Genomic DNA, 17,219 nt, shown 5'->3' with positions numbered 1-17,219 from the left:
AGTATCTCCACTTGCATATTCATCGTATGTCTATCACTCCCGTGTTTAATTGCTCAATTGTAATTATTTTGCCACTATGGCCTATTTCTTGCCTTACCTCCCTCGTACTACATCTGCACACACTGTATATATAATTTTCTATTGTGTTATTGACTGTTTGTTTATCCCATGTGTAGTTTGTCACACTGCTTTGCTTCATCTTGGCCAGGTCGCAGTTGTAAATGAGAACTTATTCCCAACTGGCCTAAGTGGCTCAATAAAAAGTGAAATAATATTTATTTTTTAATGGATCATTAGAAAACAAAATCTAGATCAGGGAATCATTTGGCCCTGTGCTTAAAAGGAGGTATTGCATAATTCATAAAAACACACTACAGTGGTGAAAATATCCCCATCTCCCAAGACTTAGGAGCCATGACTCAGTGAGAGCTGTATGTACGTTGAAAACTTTATTTATGGAATACAGTGTAGAAAGCGTTTTTCCCAGTCAAAGCAAATGGCTTGCACAATTACACAGTGGAAATAAAGCCACAGAGAAATAAAGAAAGAAACCCTGCTCTCTAACTCTATACTGCCTTATTCTGACTATGGTGAGGTAATGCATCCTCTGAAAACCCAAGCAAAGGACTGACCCACCTGCAGCAGTGTGTGTTGCACACAGCTCTACACACCACCACAACACTGCCTTAAGTCTAGTACTGTGTTGCAAAATGGCACCCTATCACATGCCTATATTTTGACTACCTCTCACTGAAACTGTAGTCCATCCAATTACCGGATGGCCCTGCTAACCCGCTGAAAGTTGCCTTCTAGGCCACGGTAGAGGTCGTCGTATGGCTGGCTCTAGACAAGTGCTTGAGAGAGGTGAGTCGCATGCCTGAAGCAGGGGGAAAGAGGGGAGGAGGGTGGTTGGAGATTCATTTTACAGACTGCCCGTCTGACTATCCATCTGGAACAGCTAGTAATTCCCTCTACCTCAATCCTTCCTTCCTTCTCTCAATCTTTCACATGCACCCTCCCCAGGCACCGACCCTGCTCCGTTTCTAGTCTCAGCAGAGAGAGAGAGAGAAAGAGAGAAGGATGAGCCGAAGCAAGAAAAGAACAGATTGGGAAGAATAATTAAGCCCAAAATGGTGTTGGATTGTTCTTATATATCACAAACAAATGTACAGAGGAGGAGAACGTTGTTTATTTCTAGCGGAAACATAGAACCGGAACAAGAATTCTAACTAGACTGGAGAACAGTCATCCACCCCCGTCCCTCCATTCTCCCCCGGCTGGAACCGGCCTTCGCCACATACCTCCCCCCTAATCTTTAAAAAAAAACACAAAAAAAAACACTACAACATGGAATCAAAGAAAGAAATCAAAAATTAAATAGGGCCGATTCATAACGTCTGCAAAACGCAATAGGATGCCAACGCAATAAACTAAAGATAATCATAATTCATATGATAATATAATATACAAATACGGATCAAGCCAGCCCCCCCGCAGTTTTAGGAACATAGCATGGTTGAAATTAAAAAGGAAGAAACTTAAATCCAAAAAGCACAGATCTCTCTTACAGTGTATTTATTAACATGATATCCAAGCAGAGAGCCCATTCACCGAGATTCATATATATGTTTTTATCCACTGTCATTTAAGTCACGTAATCACGAGAAAGATACTAAATGTACAATCCTGCTAGAATGATCATCTCGATGTGAGAACCTCTCTGGAGACGCAGAAAGATATTTTATTATTCTCAATAATAACCCCATCGTAATTTGTCATCATGCACTAAAATAGGAACGGCTACTTTGTTACATTACACGCAACTTAAAAATAAAAAGACCTCTTTACATATGATTTTTTTCTAATTTTAATTTCTTTTTTGAAAAACAAAACCGAAAATGATAGAATAACTCAAATAAAGAGCTCATTCAGAGTACATCATCATTATCATCATTTTAGCCTTGTGTGACCTAACACAGCACAGCTGTCATAAGAATGCACAGAGAAGGAAAGAAGGAGGAAGGAAGGATAGGAGGCTTCATTGACCCATAGACTTCACCTATTCCCCAGTGTATAGAGAATGCAGTAGTGTAGGGTTGGGGACAGTGTGGCTGGCACTACAGCCAGAGAATGCCCCCTTAATTAACACTGGTCTGGAGTCAGATCTCTGTCCAAATCCATTCCCCAACTCATTCCAAATCAAACTAAAAACAGACTCTGGACCAGTGTTGAAGGGGACAGTCTCCATCTACACCAGGAGTGATAGTGGTGCCTGGTTCCAACCTGCACTGCTTGAGGGTAGGGTTGGTTTGGAGTGGGGATAGTGTTAAGGGCATAGGGGTGTGGAGGGTTAGAGGGGTTTGGGTAGTGGTCATAGGGGTGAGGGGGTTTGTCATTCCTCAGTTCTGCATCTGCTCGAAAAACTTGTAGGTGGGGTTCTCATAGCCGTTCTGCTGCATTTTGGACAGGTGGCGCTCCTCAGGGGTGACTGCTGCATCCACCTGCAGAAACAGAGAGATGTGTTACACACAAGATATGGTATGTCCCCGAACACCAGGGGTTCATAGTCATTCCACGGAGGGCCTAGTGTCTGCAGGTTTTTGGTTTTTCCTTTCAATTAAGACAACCAGGTGAGAAGAGTTCCTTACTAATTAGTGACCTTAATTCATCAGTCAAGTACAAGGGTGGAGTGAAAACCCGCAGATAGTCATCCCTCTGGAATGAGTTTGACATGTGTCATACACTATTGCTGGTTCTTTTTTGTTGTTTAACGAGTGGGGGCTATTCCCACGCCTTACATGTTTACTGATGCAGTAGGATAGATTCGTACCCATGCTGACACAGTACATGTGCACTGTTAACCTTCTATACAGTCTATAGATTCAAGTCTCAAACTCACAAACAACAGAAATAGAGACAAAGGAAATACTGAGCCAAAGTCCAGAACAGTACACGCATAGCATATATTTTACTATCCTTGTGGAGACCTAAAATTGATTTCCATTCAAAATCCTATTGTCCTAACCCCTAAACCTTCATCCTCGTGGGAGAATTCCCCTCGTTTCACTATCCTTGTGGGGACGTTTTGGGGCTTTCCGGTACCCACTAGGATAGTAATACAAGTCCACACACATCTCCTCTACCCCTCACCTCGATGACTCCGTGGTGGATAGACGTGTACTGCTTCTTCCTCAGCATCACCAGGGTGATGACGATGACGGTCGCTATGACGACGCCTCCCACCATCAGCCCGATGATGGCGCCCTTGTTAGAGCCGACATCCTCGGCGAAGAACACCTCGAGAGAGGAGAGAGGGACTGTAAAATCACACTGCACAACCAAATCACAAATACTGACTGGATTTATGCAGACAGATCTGGGGTCAGGAGTTCAAGGCATTAAGGTGAAATTAAGTCGGAGAGAGTAGGAATAATTTGGGGTTTGAATGGAATACAAAAAGACGATTTGTAATCTAACGTTACGATTGCTGTTTAGGTGTTAAAAGAGGCCGCGGTAAAGTTGAGGGGGTTTGGGATTAAGGTTCAGAGTTACATTAGAGGGATTTTTAGAGGTAAGCTTAAAGTTACGTTATACAATATGACTGTTACATAATCAATTTTCTCCCTTATTTAATGAGGAAAATTACCAGAATGTATAAGAGATTTAAATTGGGCACGAAACGGCGCTTGTTTTTCTAAAAGTGTGAACGTATGCGTGTCGCGGTTTCAGATCTGCCCACCCTGTCCAAACTTTTAGAGTACCAGACGCACGCGCGACGAGTTGGAGATTCATGTGCTTAGACAAACATGATGGAGCACACCTGGTTCAGTTCAGTCCTCTGAAAGGTATTTACAAAACATAAAAGATTCATACTGATAAGTACAGAACATACACAAGAAATATACGTTTTGTGGAATTAGCACAGATTGTCTGTATGTTTATTCCATTACATGTACAGTGTAGAATGGAGATGATGATCTATAAATGTTTTTCTTAGCACATGCCCCCAAGTTTAGTCTCTACAAAACAGGGCCATCTATCAAACAGGGACAATCACAGCTCACAAGTATGGGCTTTTTAGACATGGTTCCTAATCAACACTAAAAGAAAAATCATTTTGAAAACAAAAACTAATGATATAAATTGATTTAAAAAAAGCCCATGCAAAGGCATTTTAGAAGCATTGCCTCTATAGCTAATACCAGACTCATTAATTCGTCATTGGGCAGTCTTCTAAACTCCCGAATCCATTTCATTCCAAGATGTTTATACTTATTTTTGATTATACTTTTGTAATGCTTTTTTTGTGACGTGGATCATAATTACAGTCTATCAGGTTGCGTGATCCTCGTAATGTTACGTGGAAAATACAACTTATGGGACGCAGAATTGAATATACATCACACTGGCACAAACGCAAGCAGTTATTTTTCATATTCGCATTTAATTTCTGTCACTCGTAAATGCGAGAGCTAAATTGAAACAATTAGTGTTTACCTTCCACAACGCAGTCGAAAAGGCATTTGTCCATGTGTTTACGTACAGCTGACAGTCAGCAAACTCAGCATCACAACAAACAGGAGGGGCAGACACGGGGTAGCTACGTCCAATAATTATGTATTCATCTCCATGTCTGTTGACACATGTCTGTGTGTTGCAGCTTAAGAATCGGGATGTTAAATTTACTTATTATTTTATTAAAATGTTAAAAAAATAAATCAGGCCCTATTCATTTATGTTAACTTTTAACTCAGATCCCATACCTGCGTACATGGACAGAGAATTATGTAGTTGGTACACAAAATGTGTGCATGTTGGCAGGTCTGAGTTTTCAATTTAAGACAGTGTTCATCTGAGGACATATATAAATTAGCGCTGGTGTGAAACTTAACATCCTGGCAACGCAGACGCCATTACTAGCCCTGGTCATCTCGGCAGGCCTTGGTTACCATTCCAACGGTTAGCCAATACATATGGCTAGACATACCCTTATGGGTATGGATATGTCTGGGATTACTCCATGATGCTTGTATCTGGCCATTTATGAAAAGAGTGTAAATATACTAAATTAAGTGGTGTGTGTGTGTGTGTGTAGATACCAGTTTCTGGTGGTGCACTTCGAATCCGGTGCTGTGCCTCTCCTCTGCCTCCATCCTGAGCTCAGGGATCTCCTCTGGCTTCAGACCAGACACTGGTCGTGTTGGAAAGTCTCTATCAGGAATAGGGCGGGCATCCACAGGCTCAACTAGGGAGAGCGAGAGAAAGTGAAAAGGAAGGATGAGTATCTTGTTAATATAGTTTCACTTTGATCTCATCCCTGTCAAGGCCCTGACAGCGGTCTACAATCAGTTATGGATTCGGTACATTTAATGTGTGGTTGTATGTAGAGTACACCTACCCTGGTTTGGTCTGTTCCCACCCTGACTCTGTGTGTATTGATCATAGCTTTAGGCACACCTACCCTGGTTATCGGTGTTGACCTGGTTGAAGCTCTCGGGGTGGATAAAGCCCAGTCCGTCCAGGCCCATGCCCAGGTCTTCTTCCTGGGGCAGCAGGTCCAGGGAGGCCCTTGTGCTGTCGGGAAGACTGTCAGGCATCAGGGCATCATTTCCGTAGCTCACCCGCACATCACTCTGCAGGTTGGACAGCTGCTGGGCCATATCTGCCTGCTCCTTCTGCAGCAAATCTGGAGAAAGAAGAACAATGGAAAAAGGGGAAGAGGGTGAAAGACCGCAGCAGAGAGGATTAAGAGAGAGAAGAATAGAAAGGAGAGGATGGAAGGTGTAAGAAACAAGGGTAGAGAGAAAAGGAGAGAAAATGTCAATGCTGTTGCAATAGAATGGTAAATGACTGTGTAATTGAACAATTACGATTATTTATTAGTACATACAAAGACAAGAAAATAGGATCACTAGAATATGGATGTCTCAAATGTCCACCATTTCCTATAAACAGTGCATTCGGGAAAGTATTCAAACCCCTTGACCTTTTCCACGTTTTGTTTACATTATAGCCTCATTCTAAAATGTATTAAATAATTGTTTTTCCGTCATCAATATATAAAAAACTATTCAGACCCTTTGCTATGAGACTCGAAATTGAGCTCAGCTGCATCCTGTTACCATTGATCATCCTTGTGATGTTTCTATAACTTGATTGGTAAATTCAATTGATTGGACATGATTTGGAAAGGCACACACCTGTCTATATAAAAGGTCCCACAGTTGACAGTACAAAAATTAAGCCATGAGGTGGAAGGAATTGTCCGTAGAGCTCCAAGACAAGATTGAGTCAAGGCACAGATCTGGGAAAGGTTTGAAGGTCCAAGAACACAGTGGCCTCCATTCTTAAATGGAAGAAGTTGGGACCCACCAAGACTCTTCCTTGAGCTGACGCCCGGATAAACTGAGAAATCGGGGGAGAAGGGTCTTGGATAGGGAGGTGACCAAGAACCCGATGGCCACTTTGACAGAGCTCCAGAGTTCCACTGGGGAGAGGAGAACCTTCCAGAAGGACAACCCTCTCTGCAGCCCTCCACAAATCAGGCCTTCATGATAGGCCCTCAGACTGGGGCAAAGGTTCACCTTCCAACAGGACAACGACCCTATGCATGCACACAGCCAAGATAAGCCTACCAGACAAGCTAAATAGTGGGGCAAAAAAAGTATTTCGTCAGCCACCAATTGTGCAAGTTCTCCCACTTAAAAAGATGAGGCCTGTAATTTTCATCATAGGTACACTTCAACTGTGACAGACAAAATGAGAAAAAAAATCAAAGGGACCAAGACGACTGATCCGTGTGAAGGAAAGAATGAATGGGGCCATGTATCGTGAGGTTTTGAGTGAAAATCTCCCATCAGCAAGGGCATTAGAGATGAAACGTGGAAACGTGAAAGTCCGTGTTGCCCAGCAACAGCCCCAAAACATCACTGCTCTAGAGAAGATCTGCATGGAGGAATGGGCCAAAATTACCAGCAACAGTGTGTGAAAACCTTGTGAAGACTTACATAAAACGTTTGACCTCTGTCATTGCCAACAAAGGGTATATAACAAAGTATTGAGAAACTTTTGTTATTGACCAAATACTTATTTTCCACCATAATTTGCAAATAAATTCATAAGAAATCCTACAATGTGATTTTCTGGATTTTTTTTCTCATTTTGTCTTTCATAGTTGAAGTGTACCTATGATGAAAATTACAGGCCTCATCTTTTTAAGTGGGAGAACTTGCACAATTGGTGGCTGACTAAATACATTTTTGCCCCACTAACGTATATGCTCGCTTCGAGGCAAGCAATACTGAAGCATGCATGTGAGCATCAGCTGTTCCGGACGACTGTGTTATCACACTCTCCATAGCCGATCTGAGCAAACAGGTCAACATTCACAAGGCCGCAGGGCCAGACGGATTACCAGGATGTGTACTCCGAGCATACGCTGACCAACTGGCAGATGTCTTCACTGACATTTTCAACCTGTTCCTGACAGAGTCTGTAATACCAACATGTTTCAAGCTAACCACTCCAGTCTCTGTGCCCAAGAACACCAAGGTAACCTACTTAGGCAGAGTTGCAAAGAAAATGCCATATCTCAGACTGGCCAATAAAAAAAAGATTAAGATGGGCAAAAGAACAGACACTGGACAGAGGAACTCTGCCTAGATGGTCAGCATCCCGGAGTCACCTCTTCATTGTTGACGTTGAGACTGGTGTTTTGCAGGTACTATGTAATGAAGCCACCAGTTGAGGACTTGTGAGGCATCTATTCCTCAAACTAGACACTAATGTACTTGTCCTCTTGCTCAGTTGTGCACCGGGGCCTCCCACTCCTCTTTGTATTCTGGTTAGAGACAGTTCGAGCCCTTCTGTGACGGGAGTAGTACACAGTGTTGTACGAGATCTTCAGTTTCTTGGCAATTTCTAGCATGGAATAGCCTTCATTTCTCAGAACAAGAATAGACTGACGAGTTTCAGAAGAAAGTTATTTGTTTCTGACCATTTTGAGCCTGTAATCGAACCCACAAATGCTGATACTCCAGATACTCAACTCGTCCAAAGAAGGCCAGTTTAATTGCTTCTTTAAAATCAGACCAACAGTTTTCAGCTGTGCTAAAGTAATTGGAAAAGGGTTTTTAATGATCAATTAGCCTTTTAAAATGACAAACTTGGATTAGCTAACACAATGTGCCATTGGAACGGAGTGATGGTTGCTGATAATGGGCCTCTGTATGCCTATGTAGATTTTCCATTTAAAGAGATCTGCCGTTTCCAGCTACAATAGTCATTTACAATGTTAACAATGTCTACACTATTTCTGATCAATTAGATGTTATTTTAATGGACAGAAAATGTGCTCTTTGCCTCTCGCTGTTTTTTTATTGTTGCTCCTTAGTCATTTTTCTATTGGTTTTATATGGATTCTTTTTATACTTCAGTTTATTTAGATATTTTTTATCTAACCCGATCGAACATCTCCGGAGAGAGAACGGAAAAATAGCTGTGCAACGACGCTCCCCATCCAACCTGACAGAGCTTGAAAAGACATGCAAAGAAGAATGGGGAAAAACTCCAAATCCAGGTGTGCAAAGCTTGTAGCGTCATACCCAAGAATCAAGGCTGTTGTCGCTGCCTAAGGTGCTTCAACAAAGCAAAGGGTCTGATTACTTGTTTAAATGTAATATCATTTTTTTATACATTTGTAAAAATGTATAAAAACCTGTTTTTGCTCTGTCATTATGGGGTATTGTGTATAGATTTATGATGGGGAAAAAACTATTTAAATCAATTTTAGAATAAGGTTGTAACCTAACAGAATGTGTAAAAAGGTCAAGGGGTCTGAATACTTTCAGAATGCTCTGTAGGTACACCATGGGCCCTGGTCAAAATCAGTGCACTATATAGGGAATGGGGTTCCATTAGGGACACACACTTTAAGTCTTCTTCAGACACTTCACTTGAAACAAGGTCGCTCTCTGTTCTCATTTGTTTTAATGACAGGAGAAAACCAAACCAATGTCTGTGTTGCTGGGAGGCGGTGTGTGTGCGCGCAGAGGGCAGGGGAGCAGCCTGAGAGATGGGGAAAACTAGACAGTCTGAGACGGACTCAGACGGCTCGGTGACGCACACAACTCAAGACCCAGACAAACACAGAGGGAGGGAGGGAGGGAGGGGAGCGGGAAGAAGGAGTTATGGTTATTGATTTGACAGAGGTGTAGGTGAGAATTGAGAGATGTCATGATGTTACGATTATCTGTATCATGAATGAAAAAGTGGATGAGGGTTTTGTGGATATAAAGTATGGATAGTGGTTGGTGACAGTGTGGATGAGGGCAGGTTACTGGTTCATATCAGTTAATGCTTACACACAGACCTAGTCAACCTTTACCTGGTTAATGAAGAAGAAATGAGACTGGGAAAAAATAAAATTAAACTATTTTTAAAAAACTCACCAACTTGGTCCTGGATATCGTCGGCCACTCCGGGCACCTTGTAGAGCAGGCCCAGGGACTGGTTCATCCTCTCCTCAATCACACGCAGGTGGGTCAACACCTACAAGTACATTTGAATGCTATTTAATACAAGCCATCTTCTGTGAGCCATACATTGTACTTGTCAGGAGGTTACCAAAATACCCTTCAGTGGTGTATAGGTGTTTGTGTGTGTGAGCACATTTGGCGTTGGATGTTGTTTCTAGGTTTAATTATTTTATCCGGTATAAATGGAAAATATTTTGTTTCTGCACTGGAGGACAAGAAAGTGGTCAATCAACGTGAGACGAGGTGCATACAAAAAGTAACAAATCTTCGATTTGATTCAATATCAAATCAAAATGTTTCAGCCTTCATGAGAATGACAACAATTTCTGTCACCATGTAAAACACATTCAAATGTGAATTAAATTATTATTATTTTTAAAGGCCTTTAGTGGGCTTATTACCTGGGGTCGGATCTGTGCGGCCTTCTTGGGGTCGACCATGCGGACGTGCTCAAAGTGTTTAAGGGTGTGCTGTCTGTCCTTCTGCTCTGCACGGACATACTTCTTCAATAGGCTGAACACATGACGAGGCTAGAGAGAAGGAGAAGAAAAAGGGAGAGAGACAGCGGGAGCGAGAGAGATATGAGTCAGAACGTCGGTCTGTGTGTGGGAAGATTAAGACAATGGGAGGATGATCCATATGTACTGTGTGTGTGTGTGTCCCTACCCTGGGTGGCTAGGCAGTTAGGTGCCTCTATAGGGCCAGGCAACACTGTGTGTGTGTTATACTCTGTTACTACGTATTCTCTACCTACCCTGGGTGGTTGGGCCTGCAGGGAGGTCAGGTAGCTCTCCAGGGCCAGGCGACGGCGGTCATTGAGCAGGGCCTCAACCCGGGCCATGTGGGTCTCAACCAGCTGCTGCCTCTCACTGGCTGCCTCCTGCTCCAGGGCCTCCACTTTCTCCTGGAAACGCTGTGTGATAAGACACACACACACACACACACATTATTATACTGTAGAACATGACATTTAATATACACACATATTGAACATAGATGATGGGTCCATGATAAGACACACATAGTATATGATACACACACAAATTAAAAAGTCACTACCACGCTATTATCAAATATTCAGACACACAACAGCTATGACATTGACAGTCACTAAAGAATATTCATAAATGCTCAATCAGTATCTTCTGTGTGTGTCTGACCTGGATGACAGCCTTCTTATCAGCACGAGGTAGACTCTTGGCCTCCCTCTCAGCCTCCTCCCACTCCCTCATCACCTACACACATACAAGAAGAAAGACCCGTTACTGCTGTATCTAACTCCTTCCTTCCGGCTATAGTCATACATGGTCTTTCACCACGACCGTGTCTTTGCTTCCTTCCCTTTCACCCATTCTCCATCCTCCCTCCCCGTTCCACTCTCAAACTCTTTATCGCCCCTTCCATCTGCCTTTCCCACCCTCCACCCCTACCCTTCTCGCCCCCTCTATCCTACCTGGGACATCCTCTCGCGGTGTTTGGCCTCCAGGCTCTCCTTGGCCTTGGCAAAGTGGGCGTGTTCGTTGTCATCCCCGGGCGTCTCCAAATAACGGTCCACGGCGTCGGGAGGGCTGGGGGTGGAGGTGGGCACTGGGTGGTGGAGGGAGGGGGCCGAGGTAGATGGACATGGAGGACAGGGGGTGCGCGGGTGCAATTGAGGAGAGGGAGGAAAGGGGATGAGATGGAGAAAAATTTAGAAAATGACTCTTACAATCTGTTGTTCCTTCACCTTCCCCAGGGATCCCTTTTTCTAATGTTTCTTCTTTCATTGCTTTCCTCTTCAAAATCCAGACCAATCTTTTCCAAAGTGACTTACGATAAGTGCCTTCAGAGTATTTGACTTGACTGCAATAAGGATCCGGAGGCAGTAATATAATACCAATAAACAAAGTAAAAACACAGAAGTTCCAAACTACCAACACTATGTAGCAGCTCCATAACAGCAAACACTAAAGCCAGACGATTAATAATACTAGTGTGAGCAACAACAGGTTGGTTAGTGATTCATCGAGCGAGTGAACGAGAGTAAACTATACAGAGTGAAAAAGCAGAGAAGTGTGTGTTTGAAGGGTGGCTGGTGTCTCTCTCAGTGTGTGTGTGTGTGTGTGTGTGTGTGTGTGTGTGTGTGTGTGTGTGTGTGTGTGTGTGTGTGTGTGTGTGTGTGTGTGTGTGTGTGTGTGTGTGTGTGTGTGTGTGTGTGTGTGTGTGTGTCCTGGTTGGAGGATTCCAGATTTCCTGCTTGTTCCGGCCAGATTCCGGGAATTTTCCAACCGTGATTTCTTTAAACAAATCTCTTCCATTAATGTGACTGCCATTGACACTCCAAGTCATTTAGACGTTTGATTAAAATCCTCTAGAAGAGTTACTTTAGCAATTTGCCCATTTATTTGACTACAGACAAAGCGAGTAAAAAGCTGTTATGCCTTAAGGCTGGGATACCTTGCATGACCTGTGATCCATTTGACAGGAAAAAGTCAATTGTATAATATGTAATATCATTCAGAGAGGAACGATGTTGTAAAATGTCCCCAGACTAAAGTGTGTGCATCACATTACATGACATACTGTACCTATCATTACCATCCTTGATTAAACATTGAACAGCATAAATATATTACTTCTTACATGAATAAGGAAGTGCTGATTTGATACTTTGGAACCTGTGTGTCATGTGAAGCATGTGTTTTAGGTTTGTCTCAGAGATAAGCACGACTTCCTTTCACAGACACTCAATAGTCCCAAAACAACCAAGAGCATTTTTTTGCGATCTGAACAGAGCAGAAGCGTTAACACAATTTTCACTTGGAAGTCTAAATGTGAGGGTAGAGGATTGCTAGCTGGTGGAACCACAACACTGTCTTTCACACCTCCGATATGCTCAACCAAGTGGAAATCGCACACACACACACACACACACACGCGCACACTCACACACCATTTCAGAGGCTGCTACAGAGGAGGTGAGATGGAGTGAAAGACAGGATTAGTGAGAGAAGGAGGGCGTGGGAGACCTACGATATACAGAAAGTAGGGGGAGGAGGAGGGCGAGAGTGATCCAACGCTGAATGGATCGTTCACACACCCGACTGTCAGGTCACTGCCTCACACAACACTAGAATCAGTGCGAGAGAAACTTTTGCCTTCCATCTGTCGCCCGCATACTGTCCGCTCATACGGAATCAGTGTGGGGGGGGGGGACAGGTGAAATCACTCCTGTTAGTGTCTTCTAAAACCCACAAACAGGTTAAAAGATGTGTGTGTGTGAATGTATTTGTCCATGTGTACAGTAAACTAGGGTTGGACAGTATCTAGATTTTCATACAGTCATACTGTTTCTGTACCATACAGTATTACTGAATGTGCACACAACGGACGCTATTTATTTAAATAAATATATTTAAATAAATATAAAAAATGACGTAACAGGGATCTTGATCTAGGAGGGAATTGAATGTCTATGCTGTAACCAACAAGCTTGATCTTCACATCTATCCCTTGGCTAGCAGTTCGCAAACCAGATAACATTTTGAATTTGTTTTTTAAGGGGTGGATTTCTGGAAGCAAAGTAATTGTCTGTATCATTTCCCCAATATACGTTTTGGGTAACTAAATCCACACACAATAACACACAAGCGTCTACCTTATACACATTTTACAGACTATCTATTTTACAATAGTTATATTTTGTTTGTTTTTAGTCCTTCCTCCATTTCCATCCAGTTGGATTTCTATTTGTAACTGCTATTTCACAAATTTCTGAACCTATATACATTTTACAGACTCTTGTTATTAATCCCACCCTTCAGCTCCATTCAACCCCTCCCATCTATCTCTCAACACCATCCATTTCGGATTTCTATTTATCTGATAACATTTATTGGACATTTGAGATTTGTTATATTTACACTTAACTTGTGGTTATAAGCAGTGGCGTAGCGGCCCTAGCAAAAAAAAGTCCCACCCCAAAAAAAGTCTACACACAAATTATTTTTTAACAGTATTGAAAATCATACCATCTGTATTTCGAAACACCCTAGTATATCACCCAAGCCTACAGTAAACACACAATGTGTGGTGGTTAGTGAGACATGGTTAGTGTAGTTAGCACCAAGGGGCCAGACGCTAACTAGACGGCTAACCAGAAACTAGCTAGCAAACGTGGACAAACAGTGTAACACACAGACAGACAGCCAGGCAGGGAGCTCTGCTGTCCGTGTGACTGACCATGCAGGCAGTACAACAAGATTTAGTTAAGTGAGCCCACAGGTTAGCGAGAACTTGCATGGTTAACAGCTAGTCAAGACAGTAACTAGCCAACAGACACTACACGCAGACAGACAAGTAATCTGTGTGACCGACTTACTAACAGTGCAGCAGACAGACAGTACAAGTGGTGGTTCGTGAGACCAGAGGTTAGCATGTAACGTGAAGTAGTATTAGCGTGGTTAGCAGCTAGCTAGCCAGAGGGCTAATGACAGAGGCTAGCTTTCAGACATGGACACGCAGACAGACAGGTAGACAGGACACTGTCTGTGTGACTGACTTACTGACGTTGCTGCATACAGACAGGCAGTACTCCTCCGACTCAAAGTTATTGCGGTTGCCCCCGCAGCCGCCATAGATGAACTGGGCACAGCGGCCCTCCTCGCGGTCAAAGTACCAGCGTGCAAGCATGGCACGGCATGGGCCCGTCTCCGCATTCGCCCAACACACCTCTGGTAGGGGGGCAATGAGCCGTCAGCACACACACACACACACACACACACACACAGGGTGAGTGCGCCAAATGGCACCCGGCCTATTCCCTACATAGGCCTCTGGTCAAAATATACTGATATATAAGGGATACTATATAGGGAATAGGGTGCCATTTGGAACACATTCTTATTATCGTACAGGCGTGTGCATGCCAATGGTGTGTGTACTTACACACCACTGTAATGTCATGGGAGGTGGAATGGGGATTTAGCTGAATTCCTACTAATTTAGTGATGAGTTTCTAGATTTGAACCCCCCCAATTCCACCCCTGCATACACTCACTCAACCTTTAAATAGAAAGGAGTAAATTATGTACACACACACACACACACACACACACACAAGGCCCCTGGCCCTCCCAGTCCCTCTCACCTCTGACCACTTCCTCCACAGATTCAGTGGTAGTAGTAGTGGTGGTGGTAGTCATGGCGATGTTGGTGGTGGGCTCACTATCGTCGCGCTCGTCAATGACGTCGTCATCATCATCATCATCATCCTCCTCGTCGTCGTCCCCGTCTCCATCCTGGTCATTGTCCAGCACCTCCTGCCCCTCTTCCTCATCATCATCATCTTCTTCCTCTACCATGGCAGGTGCGGTCTCCTCCTGTTGCTGCTGGGGTGTGAACCCAGCTGGCTTTGCTGCCCCCCTTTCCATACTGTGAGAGGGATGATTGAGGAAGGTAGAAAGAGGGAGAGAAATGGGGGGGGGGTGAATAAAGTGGTTATGAGCGAGTGTACTGTGGGTGTGTGCGAGTGCTATTATAAGTATAATCTCGTTCCCAGACACTTCTGCGCAAATGGGCAAAAAGTCTGGTGGATCAGCGAGTCAAACTTCGCTGCTGTTAGCCACTACCGAAAGACCGGTAGAAACTCCAGGCGCATAGGCATTGGCTTAATGTACCAACCAATCACCTCTCACAACACCTTCCCCCTACCCTGTGTGTCATGCACACTTCAGTTTACGGTCAGCCTCGCAGTTGTGTGATTAGCTAAAATTAAATGACAAATACTTCACTCAGTAGGTCACTCCCATAGAATTCTATGGTCCCTCCCACTAAGGCCAACTTTGAATTGTTGATATCCCAGGCTGATATGCACTGTGCACAATAGCCTGGGGGCGAGGATAGTATAAGTATGAATGTAAGGGAGTACTGTATGAGCTCCTGTGTGTGTACCTGTTGTCAGTGTAGTCAGTCTCGGCTCCTCCCCACCACACATCCGAGTCGTCCTCGTCCTGCTCAGTGCTGTCGGTCTCCCTGTCTGACGGACAGCACACAAACTCCACCCCCCGGAAACGGTCAATGCCGCACGGCAACAGCATCCCGTAGTCATGGAGATTCAAAGTGCGGTCTCCACAGGACTGGGTGAGAGAGGGATGGGGCTGTTAAAGCAAGGGCTGCGTGTACCAAGAGTAGGAGCACTGATCTAGGATCAGTTCCCCCCGTCCATGTCATTGTATTCATGGTGATCTAAAAGACAAAACGCATCCTAAAATCGGCACTTCTACTCTGAGATAATTGATTCATAAGGCTCCAGGTTTTGTGAATTATACACCACATGCCCAAAAGTAGGTGGACACCCGCTTGACAAACATCTCATTCCAAAATCATGGGTATTAATATGGAGTTGGACCCTCTTTGCTGCTATAACAGCCTCCACTCTTCTGGGAAGGCTTGCCACTAGATGGTGGAACATTGCTGCGGGGACTTGCTTCCAATCAGCCACAAGAGCATTAGTGAGGTCAGGCACTGACGTTGGTCGATTAGGCCTGGCTCACAATCAGTGTTGTATGCATGTAAGTGTGCGCGCGTGATCTCACCTCTTTGGCCACAGTGTGCCAGTGCAGGTGGCTCTCACACATGTCCATGCGCTCCTGGTGCAGGAACTTGCACTTATCAGGAACCAGCAGGGCATCACTGACAAACTCCCCCACTGCACCATGCAAACAGAACCAATTAATATACAGACATAACAAAAAACATCTGCCAACAACAAAATAACTACTTTTTACTAAGGGATGGAATTCAAATAGTAGAAATGCACACATAAATCAACTTCTCTCCCCCTCTCACATACACGCAACACATATTTCCCCCCTACACACAGTGAACCCCACCCACACACTCAAGCCTCCCCACACAGTGCATTTGTACCTAGGCATCGGTAGGGCACCACGATGTGCAGGTGACTGCGGCACTGCTTGCGGCCCTTCTTGCACCAGTTCTGGACGCTGACTGGCTGGTTGGCCTCCACCACGTTGGTGATCTGCAGCTCAGGGTATACCTGGGAGAGAAGAAACACGGAGTCTGTCTATCATCATCATCATCTCTTTTCACCCCCCCCATCCCATTTTCTATCTATGATTTATCTCTCCCTCTCCCACATCACCCATCAGTCCCAGCATCCGTTCACAGGAGGGTAAACACTCTTTTCCGCTCTCTCCCAATCACTGTTCGTCCACATCCTCCCATCCGTCCCTACCATCCGGTCAAAGCCCTTTTTTTTTACTCCCCCTTCTCTCCATATCCCCCTCTCCCTCTTAATTGTTCTCAGTTCTCCTCTAATCCACTTCTCCAAGTATTACTTGTTTTGCGCCTCTCATCCAATTACTTGACTAACTCACTCCACCCCTCCTTTCCTACCTTTCAATTGGTTTATCATTTATCCACCGTTTCCCTGACCCAATTCTTCTCAATCTTCATTTTAACAGCACTACACTCCAACTCCTCTCTACGCACATGCCTTTCGGTTGTTTCTTTCTCTCCCTCCCTTTAGTTTATCATAAAATTCAGAGTTCAACTGCATTGTGCCATGTAAATGAAATACATTTATTGACCTTGAATCCCCCCCCTCAGCAATATTGCAGGGTGACGATTTGGCTCTTTATCCTCCAGCGCCCCCCCAACTCTACCACCTTCCCTCCCGCC

General features: G+C 44.1%; 1 protein-coding gene across 2 annotated transcripts in view; it reads right to left on the bottom strand.

Annotated features, from left to right (window-relative positions):
• Window positions 1–429: 429 nt before the first annotated feature.
• appa (amyloid beta (A4) precursor protein a) overlaps window positions 430–17,219 on the bottom strand; it is a 44,336-nt gene continuing 27,546 nt past the window's right edge. Inside the window, exons 3-16 of one of the 2 annotated variants that reach the window (XM_046318325.1) lie at window positions 16,446–16,575; window positions 16,112–16,224; window positions 15,468–15,652; window positions 14,665–14,948; window positions 14,081–14,248; window positions 10,990–11,123; window positions 10,697–10,771; window positions 10,291–10,449; window positions 9,938–10,066; window positions 9,450–9,549; window positions 5,462–5,686; window positions 5,100–5,245; window positions 3,151–3,297; window positions 430–2,501 (exon numbers count right to left, since the gene is read on the bottom strand). In XM_046318325.1, the coding sequence (XP_046174281.1) occupies window positions 2,400–2,501; window positions 3,151–3,297; window positions 5,100–5,245; window positions 5,462–5,686; window positions 9,450–9,549; window positions 9,938–10,066; window positions 10,291–10,449; window positions 10,697–10,771; window positions 10,990–11,123; window positions 14,081–14,248; window positions 14,665–14,948; window positions 15,468–15,652; window positions 16,112–16,224; window positions 16,446–16,575 (2,097 nt within the window). In that variant the 3' untranslated portion in view covers window positions 430–2,399. The remainder of the gene's footprint in view (window positions 2,502–3,150; window positions 3,298–5,099; window positions 5,246–5,461; window positions 5,687–9,449; window positions 9,550–9,937; window positions 10,067–10,290; window positions 10,450–10,696; window positions 10,772–10,989; window positions 11,124–14,080; window positions 14,249–14,664; window positions 14,949–15,467; window positions 15,653–16,111; window positions 16,225–16,445; window positions 16,576–17,219) is intronic. The other variant, XM_046318326.1, reaches the window with a different exon arrangement.

Source organism: Oncorhynchus gorbuscha, linkage group LG21 (genome assembly GCF_021184085.1).
Source record: "Oncorhynchus gorbuscha isolate QuinsamMale2020 ecotype Even-year linkage group LG21, OgorEven_v1.0, whole genome shotgun sequence".
Classification (NCBI taxonomy): Eukaryota; Metazoa; Chordata; class Actinopteri; order Salmoniformes; family Salmonidae; genus Oncorhynchus; species Oncorhynchus gorbuscha.
This window is presented reverse-complemented; position numbering and strand designations above follow the sequence as displayed.